Source organism: Mobula birostris, chromosome 2 (genome assembly GCF_030028105.1).
Source record: "Mobula birostris isolate sMobBir1 chromosome 2, sMobBir1.hap1, whole genome shotgun sequence".
NCBI lineage: Eukaryota > Metazoa > Chordata > Chondrichthyes > Myliobatiformes > Myliobatidae > Mobula > Mobula birostris.
This window is the reverse complement of record NC_092371.1, coordinates 190,354,759-190,377,748: the sequence shown is the minus strand read 5'-3', so window position 1 is coordinate 190,377,748 and position 22,990 is coordinate 190,354,759. Positions and strand designations below refer to the sequence as shown.

Below are 22,990 nucleotides of genomic sequence, written 5' to 3'. Positions count from 1 at the left end.
GACTGGATACAATATATTTTCTATTAGCTTAATTATGGGTAATTAATGTCTTTGTTTCGATGAAATGAAGGAGTGACGTGTGTGTGGAGCAATACGCCCAGTTTACTATAGAAAATAGATATTTGATTGCAAAGAAATTGACTGACAGACAGTTCTTAGGACAGGTACCATAATTTAACCTCAGTTGTCCTTTTAGCCTTTTGCTGGCCAGCATATATAATTCGGGTTTTTTTTTTTTGGTTGATAGGGAACGGATAGATGGTGCAGACTGTGAGGCACATAGGGAAAGTGTGGCCATGTGAATATCTTGAAAGCAATATAATTATTGGTTTTATGTTAATGGTGTGGGGATGTTAGTAAAGGAGCTTGGTGTTAAATGGCATTTGAGCAAAATTGTTGATCTAAATGGACTTGGCATTGACTGATTATGCCAAAACAAGTGGACTGAAGATAAGAGAGAGGAGAGTCATCAAGGGAATATATTTCCTTCTACTAGAAGTAATTTCTCCTTCACTCTCTGTCCAGAATCTTCATCTATCCATTGCCTTTTGCAGATACTGCCTGAACTGCTGTGTTCTCCCATTATCTCAGGTTTTGCTCAAAGTTCTAGCATCAGCAATATCATGTCGGACTCTTAGTATTCCATGTCACAAGAAAATATTACTTCCTAATTTCAGATACTAAATCTGTCATATTGTGTTATAGAGTACAATTTCTGGTGTTGTGATGGTGGTGGGGGTTTGAAAGAGAACTAAAAGAATGTTACAGATTTTACAAGCGCATTTTGTAGATGCTTACTGGATCTCCCTTCATTTAAAAAGTCAGTTTAATGAACTGCAACAGTTTTGGGAGAGTGATAATATAAAAATTGTGCAAAAGTAAATGTTTTTTTACAGCAGTACTTTTTTTTTTAAAAAGTTGTGTTTTGTGCCGTGTACATTTTTTTGAACTATAGGTCTTGCTCACCTTATTGGCACTCCATTGCTACGGGCATACATGCACGGATTCTTCATGGACATTCGACTATATCATAAGGTATCCAAATATTGCCTATATAATTGCATTCAGGGTTGGGTCCCTAAATCCTGTTTTACAGTGAACCATCCCTGCTGTATCTTTTAGTGTTAAATATAACAAGCAAGTAGTGCATGAAAATGACTAGGTTATAAACTTATTTTACATTTATTTCAATTAAATCCTAGTTTGAAATGGTCTATTGGAATATAATCTTTCATACAATTTACCATAAAAGGTTGCTAATACTTGAATTGTATAATTTAAAAGGTGAAAGCTATGACAAATCCATTTGCTTATGAGGAATATCGAAAAGATAAGATCAGACAGAAAATAGAGGAAACTCGTGCTCAAAGAGTCCAAGTTAAGGTATGAAGCCGCTGTTCAGTGTAAATGATACAGTATTGATTTTTGCTTTGAAGCCAAGTATCGAGATACTATGAGTAGGATCTGTTATTACACTAGAAAACATTTTTAAATGAATTATAAATTTTTAATAATAAAAATTCAAATGTTTCATACTGAAAAATGTTCTCTGGTTTCAATTCACATTGAATAATTTAGTATTAATTTATATTTTAAAATGATTTGTTGGATGTAGCTTTTTTTAAAATCAGTCTGTTTGAATCTGAGGAATGCAGTTGAAGAATGAAATCTTTGTAACACTGCACTGTAATTCAGATTAACTAAATCTGGAGGCGTATTCAGTATTGATGCTTTGAGTTTTCCCTAACAGTTGCATACAGTAATAGCAAGTGTTTAATAACTATCCACACAGAGAGATCCTTTATAATTTTTAGTCTATGTATGCATTTTGTATAAATGTTAATTTCATTTTTAATATTCCAATATACAGCAATTGCCAAAAGTAAATAAAGAGCTGGCAATGAAGCTTATGGAAGAAGAAAAAGAACAGGAACAAAGTAAAAAGAAGGGAAAGGTAACAGTTGTTAACTATTAATTGTTGACCGATCTGCCGAATGTTAAATACTAGTAGAAAAGGATGTCTTTGTCTGTAGCAATGAGTTCAATTTTCTATGGATTTTGTTGAGTGGTCCAAGTATTTTTTTTATGCTTTCACTTGATCTAAATCTGTTATTTGCAGACTGTAGTACTGTACTGGTTAAAAAAAATTTGAAAATATGTAAACTTATCACAAGCTTCCCAATGTAAACTGCCCTAATGATCTTGCCTTTGTTGCATGAGATCTTGGTCAGTTTTGAATAGTTATCTTTATTGCTTGGCAAAATGCATGACCTGAAAAAATTAACTTTGTGTATCATGGTTCTCTCACACAAACATTTCAGGAGGTGAGGAAAGCTTACTTTCAAAATTTCAGCCTGCCATTTATGAATCATATTTGTCAAGTTTATAAATTAAGTAGAATATGAATTGTACAAAACATTGAAGAGAGAGGGGGATAAAAAAGACTGGATACCAAAGCAAGACCTTAGCGCAAATCAAAGAAAAGTTCATGGTAGTGCAAGAGGTGGTCTGTCGTGTTCCATTGCTGAGGTGGAGTTAGGTTTGTGCAGGTTGGTTCAAGAACCTGATAGTTATAGAAAAGTTAAAAGGTAGTGGTCCAATGTCTACGCAGCAATCTGTACAATATTTTCAAAAAGTTAGACATTTTGCATCTTTATGCAGTAGCAGATCTTTTTTGTGGCCACACAGTTTGCTAATGTTACAGCTGTTAGATGCAAGTGGATTTCTATGAACTGGTACCTGATGGGTATTGATAACAAGTTGTTCTTTTCAGAGTTTGCTTTATAGAAGTTCTTTTTTGAGTAAGTTGCAAGCACCATTGCTTTCCACTTAATTCCCAAATTCTGAGCATTATTTGCAGCCATATTAATCTCTTTTTTTTAACAATGTTCTTATTTCCATGATTTCCTTTTGATGAAAGTGATATCAACAGTGTGGGAGTTTTTAACAAACATGAGGAAGTCTGCAGATGCTGGAAATCCAAAGCAACACACAAAATGCTGGAGGAACACAGCAGGTCAGGCAGTATCTATGGAAGAGTAAACAGTCGATGTTTTGGGCCGACACCCTTCTTCATAACTGAGAGGGAGGAGGCAAGATGCTTGAATTCAAAGGTCGGGGAAGGGGAAAGAGGCTAGCTGGAAGGAAATAGGTGAAACCAGGTAGGTGGGAAAGGTCAAAGGCTGGGAGAAGAAAGAATCTGACAGAGGGGAGGACCTCCCAGGGAGAAGTAATAGGCAGATGAGAAAAAGTAAAAGGTCAGAGTGGAAAATAGAGGGGAGGTATTTTTCTTCACCAGAAGGAGAAATTTATATTCATGCCATCAGGTCAGAAGGTACCCAGATAGAGTATAAAGTGTTGCTCCTCCACCCTGAGGGTGACCTCAGCTTGGCCCAAGGGAAGGCCATGGATTGACATAACAGAATGGGAATTAAAATGTTTGGCCACCAGGAGGTCCCACTTGTGGTGGTGGTGGATGGTGCAGATATGCTCTACGAAGCAGTCCCCAAATTTACAACGGATCTCACCAATGTAGAGGATGCTAACATCAGAAGCACATGACACAATAGAGCACAAAAGCAAATGACCCCAGCAGATTCACAGGTGAAATGTTGCCTCACGTGGAAGGACTGTTTGGGGCCCTGTGAGGAGATGTGTGGGCACTTAGGCTGGTTGCATGGATAAGAGCCTATAGGGAGATTAGTGGGGAGGGACAAATGGACAAGGAAATCTCAGAGGGAGCGATTCCTACAGAAAACAGGGCAGCGGGGGTGGTGAGGTAAAGATACGTTTAGGGATAGGGTCTCTTCCAGAGATGCTGCCTGACCCGCTCAGTTCCTCCAGCATTTTGTGCAAGTTTTTGAAGTCTTACAATGCCCCGTTTCAAAAACTTATCACCCCACATGAGATTACTAAAGTTTCACTCGTAATTGATGTCACAACAAAATAAGTTAGCTGGTCATCAATTTCCCATTTCTGTTTCCCTCTCTGACCTTATCTCCTTTCCTGCCCATCACTTCCCCACTGGTACTCCTCCCCCTGCCCTTTCTTTCATTGTCTTTTACCGTCTCTTATCAGATTCCCCCTTCCTCCAGTCCTGTATCTCTTTCACTAATAAACTTCCTAGCTCTTAACTTCATCCTTCCTCCCCCTCCCAGTTTCACCTATCACCTACCACCTTGTACTTTCTCCACTCCCCCCCCCACCCCCCCACACACATTCTTAGTCTGACTTCTCGTCTTTTTATCCAGTCCTGATGAAGGGTCATAGCCCAAAACGTCGACTGTTCACTGTTTTCCAAAGATGCTCCCTGGCCTGTGTAGGTGATGGATAAAGTGGTAGGCATTCTTGATGGTGTTACAGCAGTGGTCCTCTAACATTGCAGGCGATGTGTTGCCAGGCAGAGACTTCTTTAGACCATAAGACACAGGGGCAGAATTAGGGCATTTGGCCCATCAAGTCTGCTCCATCATTCAATTATGACTGATTCTTTTATACCCTCCTCAGCCACACTCTCCAGCCTTCTCTTTGTAACCTTTGATGCCGTTTCCAATCAAGAACCTATCAATCTCCATCTCAAATACACCCAACAATCTGGCCTCTACAGCTGCCTGTGGTTAAAAAAAAACTGACAAATTTACCACCCTCTGGCTAAAAGAATTTCTCCACATCTGTTTTAAATGGATGCCCCTCTATCCTGAGGCTGTGCCCTCTTGTCCTACACTCCCCCACCATGGGAAACATCCTTTCCACATCAACTCTGTCTAGGCGTTTCAACATTCAAAAGATTTAAATGAGATCCCCCACCCACCCCCAAATCCTTCTAAGTTCCAGCAAGTACAGAGATAGAGCCATCAAAAATTCATTGTATGATAACCCTTTCATTCCCGGAATCATCCTTGTGGACCTCGTCTGGACCCGCTCTAATGCCAGCCCATCTTAGATGAGAATCCCAAAACTGTTCAGAATACTCCAGGTGAGGCCTCACCAGTGACTTATAAAGCCTCAGCATCACATCCCTGCTCTTGTATTCTAGACCTCTTGAAATGAATGCTAACATTGCATTTGCCTTCCTCACCACCGACTCTACTTGCAAGTGAACCCTTCGAGTGTTCTTCATAAGGAGTTTTGTTTTTTATTCTCTGTTTAGAAAATACTCTGCACATTTATTTCTTCTATCAAAGTGCATGACCATGCATTTTCCAACATTGGATTTCATTTGCCACTTTCTTGCCCATTCTCCTAATCTGTCCAAGTCCTTCTGCAGCCTTCATGTTTCCTCAACACGACCTGCCCCTCCACTAATCTTCACAGTATCTGCGAAGTTGGCAACAAAGCCACCTATTCCATCATTTAAATCATTGATGTACAGCATAAAAAGAAGTGGTCCCAACACCGACCCCTGTGGAACACCACTAGTCACTGGCACTAGCAATCAGCTGATGCTCTAACCATGCCAGTAACTTTCCTGTAATACCATGGGCTCTTAACTTGGTAAGCAGCCCAATGTGTGGCACCTTGTCAAAGGCCTTCTGAAAATCCAAATATAGAACATCCACTGCATTTCCTTCATCTATCCTATTTGAATGCCAACAGGTTCATCTTAAGGAAACTATGCTGACTTTGTCCTATCTTGTCCTGTGTCACCAAGTATTCCATAGTCTCATCCTTAACAATTGACTCCAACATCTTCCCAACCACTGAAGTCAGGCTAACTGGTCTATAATTTCCTTTCTGCTGCCTTCCTCCTTTCTTAAAGAGTGGAGTGACATTTGCAATTTTCCAATCCTCTGGCATCATGGCAGAGTCCAGTGATTTTTGAAGGATCATTACTAATGCCTCCACAGTCTTGACCTCTACCTCTTTCAGAACCCGGGATGTTTGGCACACTGCTAGTGTCTTCCATGTCGAAGACAGATGCAAAATACTCAATGTAGTTCATCTGCCATTTCCTTGGCCCCGGTTATTATTCCCCCAGCCTCATTTTCCAGCGGTCCTATATCCACTGTCATAGCTCTTTTTTTTACGTACTTGAAAAAACTTTTACTGTCTTCCTTGATATTGTTTGCTAGCTTGCTTTCATTTTTCATTTTTTTCTACCTAATGATTCTTTTATTTGCTTTCTGTAGTTTTTTAAAAGCTTCCCAATCCTTTATCCTGCTAATTTTTGCTTTGTTGTATGCCCTCTCTTTTGCTTTTATATTAATTTTGACTTCCCTTATCAGCCAAGATTGTACTATTTGGCCATTGAGTGTTTCTTCATTTTTGGAATACATCTATCCTGCACCTTCCTCATTTTTCCCAGAGACTCACGCCATTGTTGCCAGCATCTCTTTCCAATTTGCTTTGTAATTTCCTTTACTCCACTGAAATACTGCTATGTCAGACTTTACTTTCTCCCTGTCTAATTTCAAGTTGAACTCAATCATATTGTGATCACTGCCTCTTAAGGGATTTTTATTTTAAGCTCCCTGATCACTTTCAGTTCATTGCACAACACCCAATCCAGTATAGCTGATCCCCCAGTAGGCTGAACGACAAACTGCTCTAAAAAGCCACCTAATAGGCATTTAACATACCAACTCTATTGAGATCCATTACCAACCTGATTATCCTAATCGACCTGCAAGTTTAAAATCTCCCATGAGTATCATAACCATGCCCTTTTGACGCAACTGTTCTATTTTCCATTGTAATCTGTGGTCCACATCCCACCTACTGTTGGGGGACCTGTATATAATTGCCATCAGGGTCCTTTACCCTTGCAGTTTCTTAACTCAACTCACAAGGATTCAACATCTGATCCTATGTCACATCTTTCTACTGATTTTTTTTTTTTACCATTCTTTACCAGCAGAGCCACGCCACCCACTCTACCTACCTTCCTATACCTCCGATACAACGTGTAACCTTGGACGTTCAGCTCCCAATTACAACCATTCTTCAGCCATGATTCAGATCATCCACCTTATTTCTTTTACTCTGTATATTGAGATATAGCAAGTTGTGTACTGTATTTGCTATCCTTTTTTATTCTGCATCCCTCATACACTGATACTCACCCCTGCTGGCTGCAATTTTGTTCTGTCATCTGCCTGCCCTTCCTGACAGTTAGTGTCCAGTCAAACTGTCAGGAAGGGCAGGCAGATGACAGAACAAAATTGCAGCCAGCAGGGGTGAGTATCAGTGCATGAGGGATGCAGAATAAAAAAGGATAGCAAATACAGTACACAACTTGCTATATCTTTGATTTTTTTTTAACCGTCCCTCCTATCCTGAGTCCCTTCACTCCAGTTCCCTCCTCTCAGCCAAATTAGTTTAAACCCTCTCAAACAGCTCCAACAAACCTGCCCTCAAGAATATTGGTCCCCCTTGGGTTCAGGTGCAACCCATCAACCCATGGGTCATGCCTCCCCAGAAGAGATCCCAGTGATCCAAAAACCTTAAGCCCTGCCCCTTGCATCAACTTTAGAACCATGCATTTATCTGCCAAATCATCCTGTGTCTACTCTCAATGGCACGAGGCACAGGTAGCAATCCAGAAATTACTACCCTGGAGGTCCTACTATTCAGCTTTCTGCCTAGCTCTCTTAAATTCTCTTTAGGCTAGCTTAATTAAATTTTCCTGCTGTTATGTTAAAAGGATTGGATTATGTTGTTTCATTTTTGTTTGTCACAGCACTTAGTTCCTCAAGTGCTCACTTGGTATCTGCTGGATGTGAGATGTAGACTGCATTCAGGATGATGGTGGAGAAGTCCTGTGGAAGGTAGAGCAATTGGCACTTCACTGCTTGGTGTTCTGGGTCAGGGGCAGAACTGGGATAAGATTGCCATCTCTGTGTACCATGACAAATTGATCATAAAACAGATGTTGTCTTTTCTCTTGCCCAATGCTACCATCTAGTCCAAGTGGATTCTAAAACCTCTTGTGCCAAGGGAGATGGGAATGAGACCTGTCCCTGTGAAATAGAATACACAGCAGTCCCTCATAACCCTCTGATAAAGCAATCTTGTTCTGAGATCTTCAGTCTTGTTCTTTCAACTTCATGTTAAAATGGTGTATCAGAATTTGACAGCTGCAGAGAATGTTCCAGCTGATGTCCTTGGAGGATCTAACTGGGCAAAAGAAACTTCTAAGTTCAGGCACTGCTCCACTTGGTTTCTGCTTATGTCTGTCTCTGTTTCTTTTAGTTTGAATGATTTCGCAAGGCAAAATTCTCTTTTTGTTTAAACCTTGTCCAAATATTGTGGTAATTTTTCAAGTTTAGTATTGCCATCTGGATCTGAAACAATTGTCTAAAACTTTACAGGCAGTTGCTGTGGTGGAAGGAAGGAGGGACAAATGAGGATTGGGAAAATAGATTAACAAGTAAGGTAGTAGATCCAGCTATGGCAGATGTTTTAACGCGATATATTAAATACCATAATGCAACAAGCTTGGGATTTTGTTGCTGAACTGCTAGATTTCCTGGACTACTGGATATTGTTCTATCTAACAATCTAGCACCCGAATTGAATTTAACTTGATTTTCATTTTCCCAGAATGAGAACTCCCATCCTGATAAGTTTGAAGGGAGCGCAGCAAGTAGTGCCTGGTTAACCAGATGCCAACCATCAAGGTTTCTGAACAATTGGATGCTGAATGCAGGAAGTTGTCAAATGGCATACTATAGTACATATCGCACTATCATCCTGCCTTCATCAATCTCCTTTGTGACCCCCCCCCCCCCCAAAAATAAATAAAATTAGTGAGCAAGCTTTCCTCTTCCCAAGGCCATGCTAGCTATCCTAATCAGTTCCTGCCTGTCCAATAATTTCATAAAGCTCACTGACCTACCAGGTTAAATGTTTCAATCCCTGGTAAATTTCAGATTCATGCAAATACAGTAGGAACTGAGCAAAAGACTACAGAGTAAGTTTTCAGTGAACTGGTAGATCATCCTTTTTAAATGTAAAAGTTTTAATGGTTTTCAATTATCAGTTGGCATGCATTATTACTTGTGTGAAAGAATCATGTGTTACCTATTCAATAATGTGATTAGCAATTAACCTCAATAAATATGCCATCCTTCAAAGAGCTTCCTACATTTCAAAATTCTCCCTACATAAGTAAGCAGAACAAGTAATTTGCAGTTACTTCTAAAATGTGTGATTGTCTCTTAAAGTTGAAAGAATGAGGTCTGTTTTACAAACTGAACTGTAGTCCTGTTGAATATTGAATTTCAGTGATGACTTCCTGAATTCATACGTGGGTTTATAATTCAAATATTTTGAGTACATGAATCTTAGGTTAAATTTGAACAAATATATGGAAACCATAGAATGCCTTTATGTGCAACATGTCCTTCAAACAGAAAGGTAAAAGTTTGGCAACTGTGGTAACATGGAAAATGATCCGTTTCTGATTTCAGCTAAATAGTAAGGAACAGACGTATCTGATCAGCAAAACAGGGGCAATAATTTGAAAAAAATTACATAATTAACTTTACAGTACACTCTTTGTCATTTCTATCTGATGATTTTTCAAGCTGGTGAATCAATTTGTTATTTTGATACATGATTTTAAACAGCATGGGGAATGCTGATTTATTTCCCAGCAATATAAATATATATAGATTTGTCTTTTACTTTTTAAATTAAATGATGTGTTATGGTTTGCAAGAAAAACTCTATCTTTCCCCCTTTTTATTGTTAGAATCTATCCAACATTCTGCGAGATGAGCGATTCACAGTCATGTTTGAAAATCCAGACTTTCAAGTGGATGAAACCAGTGAAGAATTCAGGCTCATAAATCCAATTGTGTCCAAAGCCTCAGAAAAAAGAAAGAAAAAACTTAAGCGGCTACAGGAGCAAATGGAGACAGTGCAGGTAATGCATTGATTGAAATAAGGGCAATACCTTGTGCTAAAGAGCTCTAAAAGTACGTTAAAGCAAGCCTTTAAATGGTTGCAGTGATAAAACTGCATTATGGGAGGTGACTGGGACAGAGGTTTTATTCTGAGGCAAAAATTTCATCCTTTTTTGAAATGAAAATACATTGCTGAGTATCAGTACAGTTGAAAACCTGCTTGTTATCAGTTATAATTATGTGAAATCAGCAATGTTTTTCTAAAATTCCGAAGGTGCAAAAAATTGTCTTTATCTAACATACATTAATTAGTACAAATACATTGGTTTTTTAAAAAAAACTTGGTAATTACTTCAAATTTTGACATGTTTTAATTTATCTGAAATTAAGTTGCTTTGCATATATTCGCAAACACAAGGAAATCTGCAGATGGTAGAATTTCAAGCAACACACAAAAAAGTTGCTGGTGAACGCAGCAGGCCAAGCAGCATCTCTAGGAAGAGGTACAGTCGATGTTTCGGGCCGAGACCCTTCGTCAGGACGCCCGAGACGTCGACTGTACCTCTTCCTAGAGATGCTGCCTGGCCTGCTGCGTTCACCAGCAGCTTTTTTGTGTGTTGCTTTGCATATATTTATGACTTTTGTATCTAAAACTATATTCTTGCGATACGAATATATTTTGTTAAGCAGGGTTACTCTGACTAGTTAATAAGTTAGATTTACTGTCCAGACAGCAGATGATTTTTAAATCTTGCATTTATTTGATATTCAAAGATGAGTTTTTGTTATTGGGTTAAATTCAAAAAAACCTTGAATGGAGATGGGGCAACACACATAAAAGCTGCTGGTGAACGCAGCAGGCCAGGCAGCATCTGCAGGAAGAGGTGCAGTCGACGTTTCAGGCCGAGACCCTTCGTCAGGACTAACTGAAGGAAGAGTGAGTAAGGGATTTGAAAGTTGGAGGGGGAGGGGGAGATCCAAAATGATAGGAGAAGACAGGAGGGGGAGAGTTGGAGCCAAGAGCTGATTGGCAAAAGGGATACGAGAGGATCATGGGACAGGAGGTCCGGGAAGAAAGACGGTGGGGGGGGGGGGGGGACCCAGAGGATGGGCAAGGGGTATATTCAGAGGGACAGAGGGAGAAAAAGGAGAGTGAGAGAAAGAATGTGTGTATAAAAATAAGTAATGTAATTGCCCATCCTCTGGGTCCCCCCCACCCATCTTTCTTCCCGGACCTCCTGTCCCATGATCCTCTCATATCCCCTTTTGCCTATCACCTGTCCAGCTCTTGGCTCCATCCCTCCCCCTCCTGTCTTCTCCTATCATTTTCGATCTCCCCCTCCCCCTCCAACTTCCAAATCCCTTACTCACTCTTCCTTCAGTTAGTCCTGACGAAGGGTCTCAGCCTGAAACGTCGACTGCACCTCTTCCTAGAGATGCTGCCTGGCCTGCTGCGTTCACCAGCAACTTTTATGTGTGTTGCTTGAATTTCCAGCTTCTGCAGAATTCCTGTTGTTTGCGTTTAAATGGAGATGGGGAATGTGTTATCAATTCACCAATTATTAAACTATAAAGAGGGAGAAAAACATCAGCTTTTTGAGCAAAAGCACAGAAATATTTATGATTACAAATATATCCTGCACTGAAGGAAGCCATTTAGTCATTGATCCTGTGCCGTCTCTCAGCAAGAGTAATAAAGGTGGTATCACTGCCCTATACATTCTTTATGGCCCTTGCTATTTTTACTTTGGTGCTCATTCAATTTCTTTTCAAAGTCACTGTTGAATTTGTCTCCACTATCCCTTTATTTAATATGTTCCAGATGCTGATTACACACTGCATATAGTGTATATTCCATAAACTACCTTAGGTTCTTACTTCCAGCCACTTAAATCTGTGTCCTTTAGTTCTCAGCCTTTCCAGTTGGAATAGTATCTTCCTGTCTGTTTCTGTTCAGACCTGCTATTCTTTTGAATACCTGATTTTATTTCTTTCAAACTTCACTGCTCCAGGGAAAACTGCTATTTTTCCAGGTCTTTTCCTATAATATGACTCCATTATACATGGGATCATTCAGGAAAATCTTTTGTGTGCCCTCTCCAAAGTGTTTGTGTCATTCTTGAAGTGTGGAGGAGGGGAATGGATAAAGTACTTCAGTTGCAGTGAAACCAATGCTCTTCATACGTACCTTACTTTTGTACCCTTTACTTATAATGTGAGCTTATGAATTAGTATGGTTTTAATAATGCTTTCTTAGTCTAACCTGCTGCCTTCAATTCATTCATGCAGTAGCCTAGTTTTCTGTTCTTCTCCTTTTTGAATTATGCCCTTAAAATCGTATTGCCTTTTTATCATTCTTCCGAATAAAATGTTACTTTGTACTTCTTGTTATTAAGTTATATTTTCCAGGGTTGCTAACATGTACTGTATGCAAGATTTGAAATTATTAAAAATAAAGTCATTAATCTACAAACATACGAGTTAGAAGTGGGAGTAGCAACCTGTCCCCAAGCCTGTTCTGCCAGTTAATAACATCATGGTTTGTTCAAATATAATATCAATGCCATTTGCCAACAGTAGCTTTAACCCTGTATTAAGTACCGATTTATCTCCTTTTTAGATCATTCAATAACTATTTGAACTCTCCTTTTGAGGAAGCACATTCCAAACTGAGTACCTTGTATTCTATTAAATATTCTTTAGAATACGCAATTAAATTTATATCTAGAAAATCGAAGCACTGACCTGTGTTGAATGTAATTGTCCCCATCCTCTATCAGTTGAAATCTGTGAATACCCTTAATTATTCACAATTACAGTAATTGTGCCAATTCTTTAAAGAATAAGAATAATCATCTTGGACGTTTTCAGAAGTTTCATTGTGGTATTATATGTTATAGGAAGAGGAAGAGCTGGAAGGAAAACCCAGTGATACAGATAGCTCTGAAAGTTCTGATGATGACCGTGGCTGGGTTGAAGAGGTCCAAAAACAGCACAAACTATTGCGCAAAGAACAAAAATTGAGACTAATGGAAAGTAATCAGCAAGTTCATTCAAAACCAAAATTCTTTGAGATCAAAGCTGGAGAAGAGTTCAGAAGTTTTCAAGACACTGCCCGTAAACAAAAGCTGCTCAAGTGAGTATTGTGTCTATTTCACTAAATAACTTTGACCTTTCTGATGGCATGTATAATACCCATTTCTCTGGTATTCAATTTATGAAATTTGGTAGACTGTTACTGGGGTTACATCGAGGAGAGGTTACATAACCTTTCTTGGTAACACTGGACAACAAATTTTTTCAAAAGTGTTGCTTCCTCAGAACTTCTTTTGTTTATGATAGACTGCTTGAAGATGAACATAAGTATAATTTCAGACTACTTGCATCACATAGGAATTTGGAGAAACAAATTAACTTTTATTGTATATAATGTGTTTAATTGCATAATGATGCTGATGCTTTGCAATAATTCAACTAAGTTAAAAATATTTTGTTAATGATTTTCATTTTTACTCAGTGTCTAAGGCTTCTCACTTAAGTGTCCAACCATAATTTGCCAGCATTGATGGATTCCAGTTGCCCTGGTATCTTTTCTCCATGACCGCAATGTCCTGGTGAAACCTTTCACCATGCTCGTCACTGACGGCACCAAGATTTGCAGGGAAGAAATCTAAATGGGAATGCAGAAAATGAATCTTTAGTGACATGTTGCATTTCATGGTTTTATATGCTTGAAACATGCTTTCAACCAGCTGCATGTAGTTTGGTGCTCTGTAGATGCCGAGAAAAATTTCAACAGCTTTCTTAAATGCCTTCCATGTGATTTTTCTCCGGTCCCACTAGAAATTCTTCAAATTGCTTGTCATTGATGACCTGTTTGATTTATGGACCAACAAGAATGCTTTCCTTAATCCTGGCATCAGTTATTCTGGGAAGCATCTGTCTCAAATATCAAAATCCTTCATAGAAATTTTTGTGCCTGGTGATAGCAAATTCCATCCTTATAGTCCTGAACCCAATAATTATTACTAAAACCTGTCCTGCCATGCAGCAGCCGTGCAGCCTAAGCATGCCCAAGCATGCTTGGACAAGATAAGAAACTTTCCAGCTTACATTGTAGGTAACATTTTGATTGACTGGAATTATGAATTGAAATAATAAACATAAGTTTATTTAAAAATGGTGTGTGATAGGGAAATTTCATGGTGATTTTCATGATCAATAGCCCAAAATTCATAAGATACACCTAAAGGTATTCAGGCAGCAAAATCTTTGTTGTCCGGTGTAATCATTGGAATATGGAAAGTTATAGAAATTTGATTTTAGAACTTTGAAAGAAATTGATAGGGTTGGTTGAAATTTTATTTTTAATTGTGGGTGTCCAGGATAACTAGATTTGAGTGACAAAGTAGGGGAGTGTGTCACAAAATTGGACGTAAATATGAAATAGCTACAACTATTGAAAACCTGAAATAAAAACAAAATACTGGAAACACTCAGCAGGTCAAGCAGAATATGCAGAAAAAGAAATGAAGACATTTAATTGAAACCCACATGAGAAAATTAGATTTGTTCATTTAATAGTTGAATATGATTATAGTACTTTATGAGTCAATAGTAAAGTTTTGGAGTTGGGAAGAGTGGCTGACTTGGAATACAAGTTAACAAGGATCCTACTGAATAGGCCAAGATTTTAAAGCCTAACCATTTTCCTGTGAAGCATGTTAATCTCCCTTCTAACTCCCTTTCCCAGGTATGGGACAAGTAGACAAAAATTCTCTCATTTAAAAGTTGCATTTGAGTACTTTTTGTAGTTAAAAGAATATCATCTTTGCTAAGTTATTTGAATTGTTTTGGCTATGCTGGTTAGTTAGGATTGTGATGACTTGCTTCGTCAGATGTTATTTTTTGATGAGCAGTCTAGCCCTTTATCTGTTCAAGCAATGTTAAAATCTTATGGCCTGGTAAGTAACAAATAGTTGAAATACAAATTGTCCTTCATCTCTTTTCCTGATTGTTGGCCCTTGCTTTGTGAAATCTGGCAGCCAATTTGCCTATAAGACTTTGAGTTAATTTGTTGACTTGAATGATGAGCACATGGAAGATACTTTGGAAGAAAATTTGTTTTTGTAATTTGAGGTTTGTGAAATGAACAATTAAAATTATAGTAGACTATCATGATCCCAGCCAATTCCCTTGCCATTTTAATTACTTTGAGAAAATCAAGTAATCTATTTTCAATTGTGGTACGTCAGTGTCTACCCTATTTCTGTGTGGTTAACGTGGTTTTAAATGACATGGGCGCAACTACTTAATCACTCCTGATTTGTTGATTTCAGTCCAATCTTCTATAAGAGCAACTGTTTGCCATGTTGAAAGGCAAGGGATCTCATTTCTCAAAGGTTCCATTACACTCACAGGAAGTGTACACTTACGAATTTTTGTTTGATGAAAAAGCCATGTTGATCAGTTTCTTAGTTGACTTTACTGCAAAGTGACTTTATGTAGCCTCTACAAGGAATTCTGCAGATGCTGGAAATTCAAGCAACACACATCAAAGTTGCTGGTGAACGCAGCAGGCCAGGCAGCATCTCTGGGAAGAGGTACCGTTGACGTTTCAGGCCGAGAACCTTCGTCAGGACTAACTGAAGAAAGAGCTAGTAAGAGATTTAAGAGGGGGAGGGGGAGATCGAAAATGATAGGAGAAGACAGGAGGGGGAGGGATGGAGCTAAGAGCTAGACAGGTGATTGGCAAAAGGGATATGAGAGGATCATGGGACAGGAGGCCCAGGGAGAAGGAAAAGGGCAGGGGGGAGAACCCAGAGGATGGGCACGGGTATAGTCAGAGGGACAGGGGGAGAAAAAGGAGAGTGAGAGAAAGAATGTGTGTATATAAATAACAGATGGGGTACGAGGGGGAGGTGGGGCCTTAGCGGAAGTTAGAGAAGTCAATGTTCATGCCATCAGGTTGGAGGCTACCCAGACGGAATATAAGTTGTTGTTATCAGGTTGGAGGCTACCGCCAGAGGCTACGCTCTGTCTGCCAGAGAAAGCAGGATCTCCCAGTGGCCACACATTTTAATTCCACATCCCATTCCCATTCTGACATGTCTATCCACAACCTCTACCGTAAAGATGAAGCCACACTCAGTTTGGAGGAACAACACCTTATATTCCGTCTGGGTTCCCTCCAACCTGATGGCCTGAACATTGACTTCTCTAACTTCCACTAATGCCTCACCTCCCCCTCGTACCCCACCTGTTATTTATATACACACATCCTTTCTCTCACTCTCCTTTTTCTCCCTCTGTCCCTCTGACTATACCCCTTGCCCATCCTCTGGGTTTTTCCCCCCTCCCCCTTTTCTTTCTCCCTAGGCCTCCTATCCCATGATCCCCTCATATCCCTTTTGCCAATCAACTGTCCAGCTCTCGGCTCCATCCCTCCCCCTCCTGTCTTCTCCTATCATTTTGGATCTCCCCCTCCCCCTCCCCCTCCCACTTTTAAATTCCTTACTAGCTCTTCTTTCAGTTAGTCCTGACGAAGGGTCTCAGCCCGAAACGTCGACTGTACCTCTTCCTACAGATGCTGCCTGGCCAGCTGCGTTCACCAGCAACTTTGATGTGTGTTGCTTTTATGTAGCCTCTGCAGTGTTGGTCTGTCTCAGCATGAGCCACTGCTTTCAGAGCTGATCCATAATGACAGAGACAGAAGCATTTGTGAAGACGTGACATACTGTGATGAACACCGTTGGTCATCCTCATCATAGCTGTTCTACCCAAGGTAACATACACAAAATACTGGAGAAACTCTGCAGGTCAGGCAACATCCATAGAAATGAACAAACAGTCAATGTTTTGGGCCGAGTCCCTCCTTCAGGGCTGGAAAGGAAGGGGGAAGATACCAGAATAAAAAGGTGGGGGGAGAGGAATAAGGATTGCTAGAAAGTAATGGGTGAAGTTGGATGGGAAAGGTAGATGAAGAAATCCGAGATGGGAGGGAGTGGACCATAAGGGAAAGGAAAGGAGGAGGGGCACCGGGGAGGTGAGGAGGTGTAAGAGGCTAGAGTGGAGAAGAAAAGGCAGGGGGGGGGGGTGTTAACCAGAAGGAGGTGGATATTCATGTCATCAGGCTGGAGGCTACCCAGACGGAATATAAAGTGTTACTCCTCCACTGAGGGTGACCTCATCATGGCAGAAGAGGAGGCTACAAGATGGTAGTTCAGTCCCTTTGCAATTATGATATGAATGTTAAATACATGGGTTATGACCAAAGTAAAAAGTAGCTGGAGTCTCTTAGCACTTTACCACAAGGGTGTTTATTAGGTGTGTCAAAAATGAAACTTGCAAAATTTAGTGAAAAGAAAAATGCCAATATTTACAAAATATATCTACAGCAAAACATAATAGCTCCATGTTTCTTGTTGTCCAGTGTGAACTCTTTGCAGCCCCTATCTCTCTCCCTTACTGAGGACAAAGAGTTTTTAAGGCACTGGGACATGCCAACTTTAATTACCAACAAAGTGAACTTAAAACTACACATGAATTATAATGTGATGCACCCCACAATGTAGTTACAATCATATTGCAAGATCAACAGAAGTACCTACCTTAAATACAGTGTACAAACAACATACACACATTTACACATCCCCATTACTAAAGAAATGGAATATTCCACGTGTATGGTGGAAAAGGCACCATTAAGCCAACCGGAGCGCAGCAGCTCAGTTTAGAATTAAACTAAACTTGGGTGTCTGACTGTATGTAGCAATGTGGTTGGAAAACAGTGGGTGTGTACGCTCACTGCAATGACAGCAGAATGACAAGGCAATGTTTGAGAGAATGTGCGTGTCTAAAGAGAGCATAAACCGAGTGCTCTCCGTCACACTGAACTAATGTTACGACAGTATGGGGGAGGGTGGTTTAAGGGTTTATTTCAATATGCTAATTATATGAATTTTGCATAAGGACTAGGTATCAGTAACAGAATAAAATTACTGTTAAGGATATTATCCTTTCTAGCCTGATTATGATGTTTTCTGAAATGATTCAACAAGCCAGTCATTGTAGTAAATTGCATTGGGCTGTTAGAGTTACTTCACTGAGGACTGCAACAGTTTAAGAAAGCAGTAATTCCCAAAGAAAATTAAAATTGAGCATTAGTTGTTGGGCAATGTTAGGAGCAAAGGTTTTGTGATTCAATAACACATCTGCAGTATCATCATTTTTGTGTATTTTACTGTACAGAACAACTCTTGAAGATCGGTTGAAACAGGAAGAAAAGTCTGGAACACTCCATTTGTCTGATACCACTGTAGGCAGTAAGCAGTTAACATTTGCCCTTAAAAAGGTAAGCTAATTCCAATATCTTTATTATAAATTTGGAATACTTATGGGAGTATAAAGTGAATCAATATGGAAAAAAACTTTTGAGATTGTTGGAAGCTTGTATCCAGTTGCGTGGTGCTCAAGTTACAATCTTCACCTGGAAAACTCTATTAAACTTAAATAGATGAGGTAGTGTTTATTTACAGAGAGAAATACTATGATTTAGTTGTAATTTTCTTAATATGCACATTTTATTTAATTGGTCCATTTTGAAAATTTCAGTGACTGTACTCTGTACAGTGGTCAATCCCTGTTGATACAGAATTATCATGTTATCAAGCCTGGGTATATGTTCTTCAAATAAACCACCTAGTCTAATTCTATCATAGACTGCTTCTCTTATTCTTTGAGATTATGCATACTGCTTCCATTGATTATGACCTGGAATCCCAATTGTTAAAAATCTGTTTAGAAAACTAATCATACCACCTTTTTATTCTTCAATCATGTTAAATTTGTAATCCCTGTCTCACTGAACAATAACAAGATCCTTGTTTGCCTCTGCTAAACATTCAACTAAGTAACAACTGCGCTTTGTACTATGTTTCAGTTTGGGGATTAATTTCCACCTCTTAGACTGTTGTACAGGTTTCCCCCGCCATCCGAAGGTAGACCATTCTATGAAATGGTTCGTAAGCCGAAATGTCGTAAAGCGAAGAAGCAATTACCATTTATTTATATGGGAAAATTTTGTGAGCGTTCGCAGACCCAAAAATAACCTACCAAATCATGCCAAATAACCCATAAAACCTAAAATAACAGTAACATATAGTAAAAGCAGGAACGATATGATAAATACACAGCCTATATAAAGTAGAAATACTTTTCCACAATCATTACTAAACTGTTCTCCGGAGCGAAAATCTCATGCAAGCGCCGTCGGCAGAAAGTCTCACACAAGCGCTGTTGGCAAAAACACGCGCAAGTGCTCTCCAGTAACCTTTAAGCTATGAAGCTGCCAAATCATACCAAATAACACGTAAAAATACACAGCCGGTATAAAGTAGAAATAATGTATGTACAGTGTAGTACCACTTACCGGAATCGGGACAGCACGAGCGCACTGATGATGGTGTGTTAGACTGAGTCATCAGAGTTTGGGTGGTGCAGTGGCCCCCCACCTTCCAGGCCGCTGAGCGATACATTGCCGCGAAGAACGCAGGGGTCCAGCAGTAGCCAGGAGGTACACAGCACATCTTTAAGAAAAAAGCCGAAACAAACATGCTAATTAATTAGGTGCCACCCATAATTGTCGGCCCAGATCAGTGCCGATTTCCGATTGCTTCGTTTCTGATCTGGGCGGACAATTACGTGTCGGTGGCACCTAATTAATTAGCATGTTTATTTTGGCTTTTTTCTTAAAGATGTGCTGTGTGCTTCCTGGCTACCTTTGCATTCTCCGGGAATCGGTATCTGTCCGTGGCCTGGGGGTTGGGGTGGTGGGACACTGGGGTGTCATCTCGTCGCCTGTTTCCATTAGAGCAGGCAGCTCATCTTCTCCTATGACTGCCCGCCTCGATGTCGAAGGTCGAGATTCATCGTCTGCTGTGGCTGATGTGGAAGGCTTGCTTGACTGCTGAGCCTCGCGTATTTTTCTATCACACAGTTCTTTAATAAGGACTCAAACCATCCTGCAAATATCCCCTAAACCGATGTACCCTTTCAAAATTAAAGTCGTACTTTATCATTACTCAGTCAGTTTCGATTGTTATCTTTTTTTCTTCCAATTGCATCAGCTCTTCATCTGTCAGTTCTTGATGATGGGATGCCAAAACCTCTTCAACATCATCTTCGTCAACTTCCACAAGCCAAACTCACGTTGTCCTTACTTCGTACACCACGATCAAAACTCTTAATTATGTCTAGTTTTACCATAAGTGTAACACCCTTACGAGCTCTTTCAGGCTTTTCCGATACCATAGAACTCATCTTGCAAACGGCTGCTCACAGACTCGTGTTTAAGCAATGCCGGCGAGAATCCGGGGGTGAGCGGCTGCTCGGGGTGCGCTGCCTTTTATCGCGCGCTGAATTTTGTTTTCGTAACAGTGAGGTTTCATAAAGCGAACATTCGAAAAGCGGGGGACACCTGTATGTAATTTCTAAAGCACTTAATAATACCATGTCTCTTAAGCTTTTGTAACCATTTAAGACTCCTCTTCCACCATCTAGTAAACTCCATTCATCAGAGCTCTGACATCTCAAAAAAAATCGTTGTAAACTATTCCCACCTGCATGGGTGCGTTATTCTTGCATCTAGAAAACACGTCTCAAGAGCACCATCCAAACTCAACATCCTCAGATTCCAGAATGTTTATTTGGAAATTGGGGACATGTTTGTGCTTTATGGCACGTGTTCTATTTGTTTTAAGTTTTGGTTCAGTACTCTGATGACGTTCCTGTATAGTGTAGGTAACCTGTTGCCATGCTTGATATAGCAGGGGGATGATTAAGTGGTTTGTATAACACCTTTGGAGGAATCTCAAATCTCCAACGGGAGATCCAGGTAGTCTGCAGGATTACTGCTTCAGCATTGGAGACAAACCTGTCTTTAAAGCAACCCAAGTAATATTGAGTTCCCTAATCCAGGTTACATCAATTTTACAATTTGAAGAGTTACAGTGCTTATCAGAATAGCATAAAATCTATAGCTGTTGTAGAAATGGGAAGTACAATTAGACTGGACCAATGAAAGAATGGTTTAAGATGATTTGCCATATTGGACAGCATTGAAGGTTTGTTGCATGTTTGACATTTGGTCCTGATGCTATACAGCAAAGAAGAAAACATTCTATTGGCAGTTTTTTTTTAAATTTAAAACTTTGAATATCAATGATTCTAATTAAGTTAAAGCCATCTTCTAAAATAGACTACTTGAAAAATATTGAGGATGAAGAAAGATGTCTTGAGTGTAAGAGTAATTGTATTTGTAACTAGTGATTGAAAGCTGGTTATAAACTGCAAATGCTAAATTTTCATTTCCATTTATAATTCTACAGAGGTAAGTCCTGAGCTTTCTAGTAGTACATAGAAATAGGGACTTGGTTTAATTTCATTTTAGCTTTCTTCTTAAATATAGAGAATGTCCTACTTTGTTCTGTCTTAAAAAAAAATTAAATTGCTCTCAAGACACGATCAAGTTACAAATTAGTATCAGACTACAAATTGGCATTTCTTCGTCGTTAATTAAAACTTCAGAACATAGGGATAAGCAGAAGAAAAGGGAGGACTCACACATGCAGGAATATTCAGGACAACAGAAAGGTGCAGGGTAGTGGAGAAGCTAATTAGTGTGTTGAAATGAGGACCTACTTGAAAGATGGCACAGTTCCATGACATCAATGTTGGTTCACTTTAATTATAACTGAAATAGATCCAGATCTCCACTTTCTAGTTGACACCTGCCTTGCGAATGGGACCAAGACTTTGTGCAAAAGAATGCTGCACCAATAACAAAACACTGGGCTTTATGGAAGTTACCAGGCATGAATATTATTATAAACAATACACACAAAATGCTTGAGGGACTCAGCAGGTCAGGCAGCATCTGTGGAAATGAATAAACAGTTGACACTTTGGGATGAGGCCCTCCTTCAGGACTGAGAAGGAAAGGGGGAAGACTCCAGAAGAAAAAGGTGGGGGGAGAGGAAGTAGGCTAGCTGGAAGGTGATAGGTGAAGACAGGTGGGAGGGAAAGCTCGAGGGCTGGAGAAGAAGGAATCTGATAGGAGAGGAGAGTGGACCACAGGAGAAAGGGAAGGAGGAGACGATCTGGGGAAAGTGATAGGCAGGTGAGAAGAGGTAAAAGGTTAGAGTGGAGAATGTAGGTGGTTTGTTTTAAACTGGAAGGAGAAATCTATATTCATGCCATTGGGTTTGAGGCTACCCAGACAGAATATGGGGTGTTGCTCCTCCACCCTGAGCACAATCTTGGCACAAGAGGAGGCCAAGGACTGACATGTTGGAACGGGAATTGGAATTAAATGATTTGGCCACCAGGAAGTTCTGCTTGTGGCAGATAGAACGGAGGTGCTTGGCAAAGCGGTCTCCCCAATTTGCAACAGGTCTCACCAATATGGAGGAGGCTGCATTGAGAGTATGGGATATAATAGATGACCCCAGCAGATTTGGAGGGGAAGTTTTTGCCTTACCTGGAAGAACCGTTTGGGGCCCCTGAATGGAAACAGAGAAATCTAAAGCACATTACAGGCCCTTCGGCCCACAATGTTGTGCCAACCATGTAACCTACTCTAGAAACTGCCGAGAATTTCCCTACCACATAGATCTCTAATGAGCAAGGAGGTCAATGAGTAGGTGTAGCACTTAGAGCACTTGCAGAGACAAGTGCCAAGAGGGAGATTGGTGGGGAGAGATGAATAGACAAGGAAATTATGGGGGGAGTGATCCCTGCGGAAAGCAGAGGGGTGGGGAGGTAAAGATATTATTATATTTCAGATGAAAATTTGGCCATGTAGTACACAAAGTACATTATGGGAAGGAATTTTCTTTTCCTGTTTTGAATGAAGGGTTTTTTACAGAAACCACCTTAACAGTTTGATAATGAAAGTGTGTGTCCTTTTTTGTCTTTTTTTATTTGCTATCCTGCACGAAAAAATGATAAAAATTTTCTTCAAGTACCAGGTTGAAGAAGTTAAATTTTCAACAGCAGAAATTGTGGAAATCATCAGCTGAAAAGTAATATGGATATGTACCTAGCAAGGTTAAATGCTATAAACAGAAATTTCCTATTTGGTG

The 22,990-nt window shown here is 39.8% G+C and overlaps 2 protein-coding genes across 5 annotated transcripts in view; one reads left to right on the top strand and one right to left on the bottom strand.

Annotated features, from left to right (window-relative positions):
- nol10 (nucleolar protein 10) overlaps nucleotides 1–22,990 on the top strand; it is a 123,918-nt gene that overhangs the window by 95,046 nt on the left and 5,882 nt on the right. The window contains exons 15-20 of the mRNA XM_072251227.1: nucleotides 956–1,035; nucleotides 1,285–1,383; nucleotides 1,871–1,954; nucleotides 9,695–9,868; nucleotides 12,749–12,984; nucleotides 18,099–18,201. Coding sequence (XP_072107328.1) covers nucleotides 956–1,035; nucleotides 1,285–1,383; nucleotides 1,871–1,954; nucleotides 9,695–9,868; nucleotides 12,749–12,984; nucleotides 18,099–18,201 — 776 coding nt within the window. The remainder of the gene's footprint in view (nucleotides 1–955; nucleotides 1,036–1,284; nucleotides 1,384–1,870; nucleotides 1,955–9,694; nucleotides 9,869–12,748; nucleotides 12,985–18,098; nucleotides 18,202–22,990) is intronic.
- LOC140193981 (hippocalcin-like protein 1) overlaps nucleotides 13,286–22,990 on the bottom strand; it is an 82,538-nt gene continuing 72,833 nt past the window's right edge. For all 4 annotated transcript variants that reach the window (XR_011885008.1, XM_072251230.1, XM_072251232.1 and 1 more), the window contains one exon: nucleotides 13,286–13,518. Coding sequence is in view for 3 of the 4 variants with exons in the window: in XM_072251230.1 (XP_072107331.1) it covers nucleotides 13,369–13,518 (150 nt within the window). In the remaining variant the exon portion in view is untranslated. The remainder of the gene's footprint in view (nucleotides 13,519–22,990) is intronic.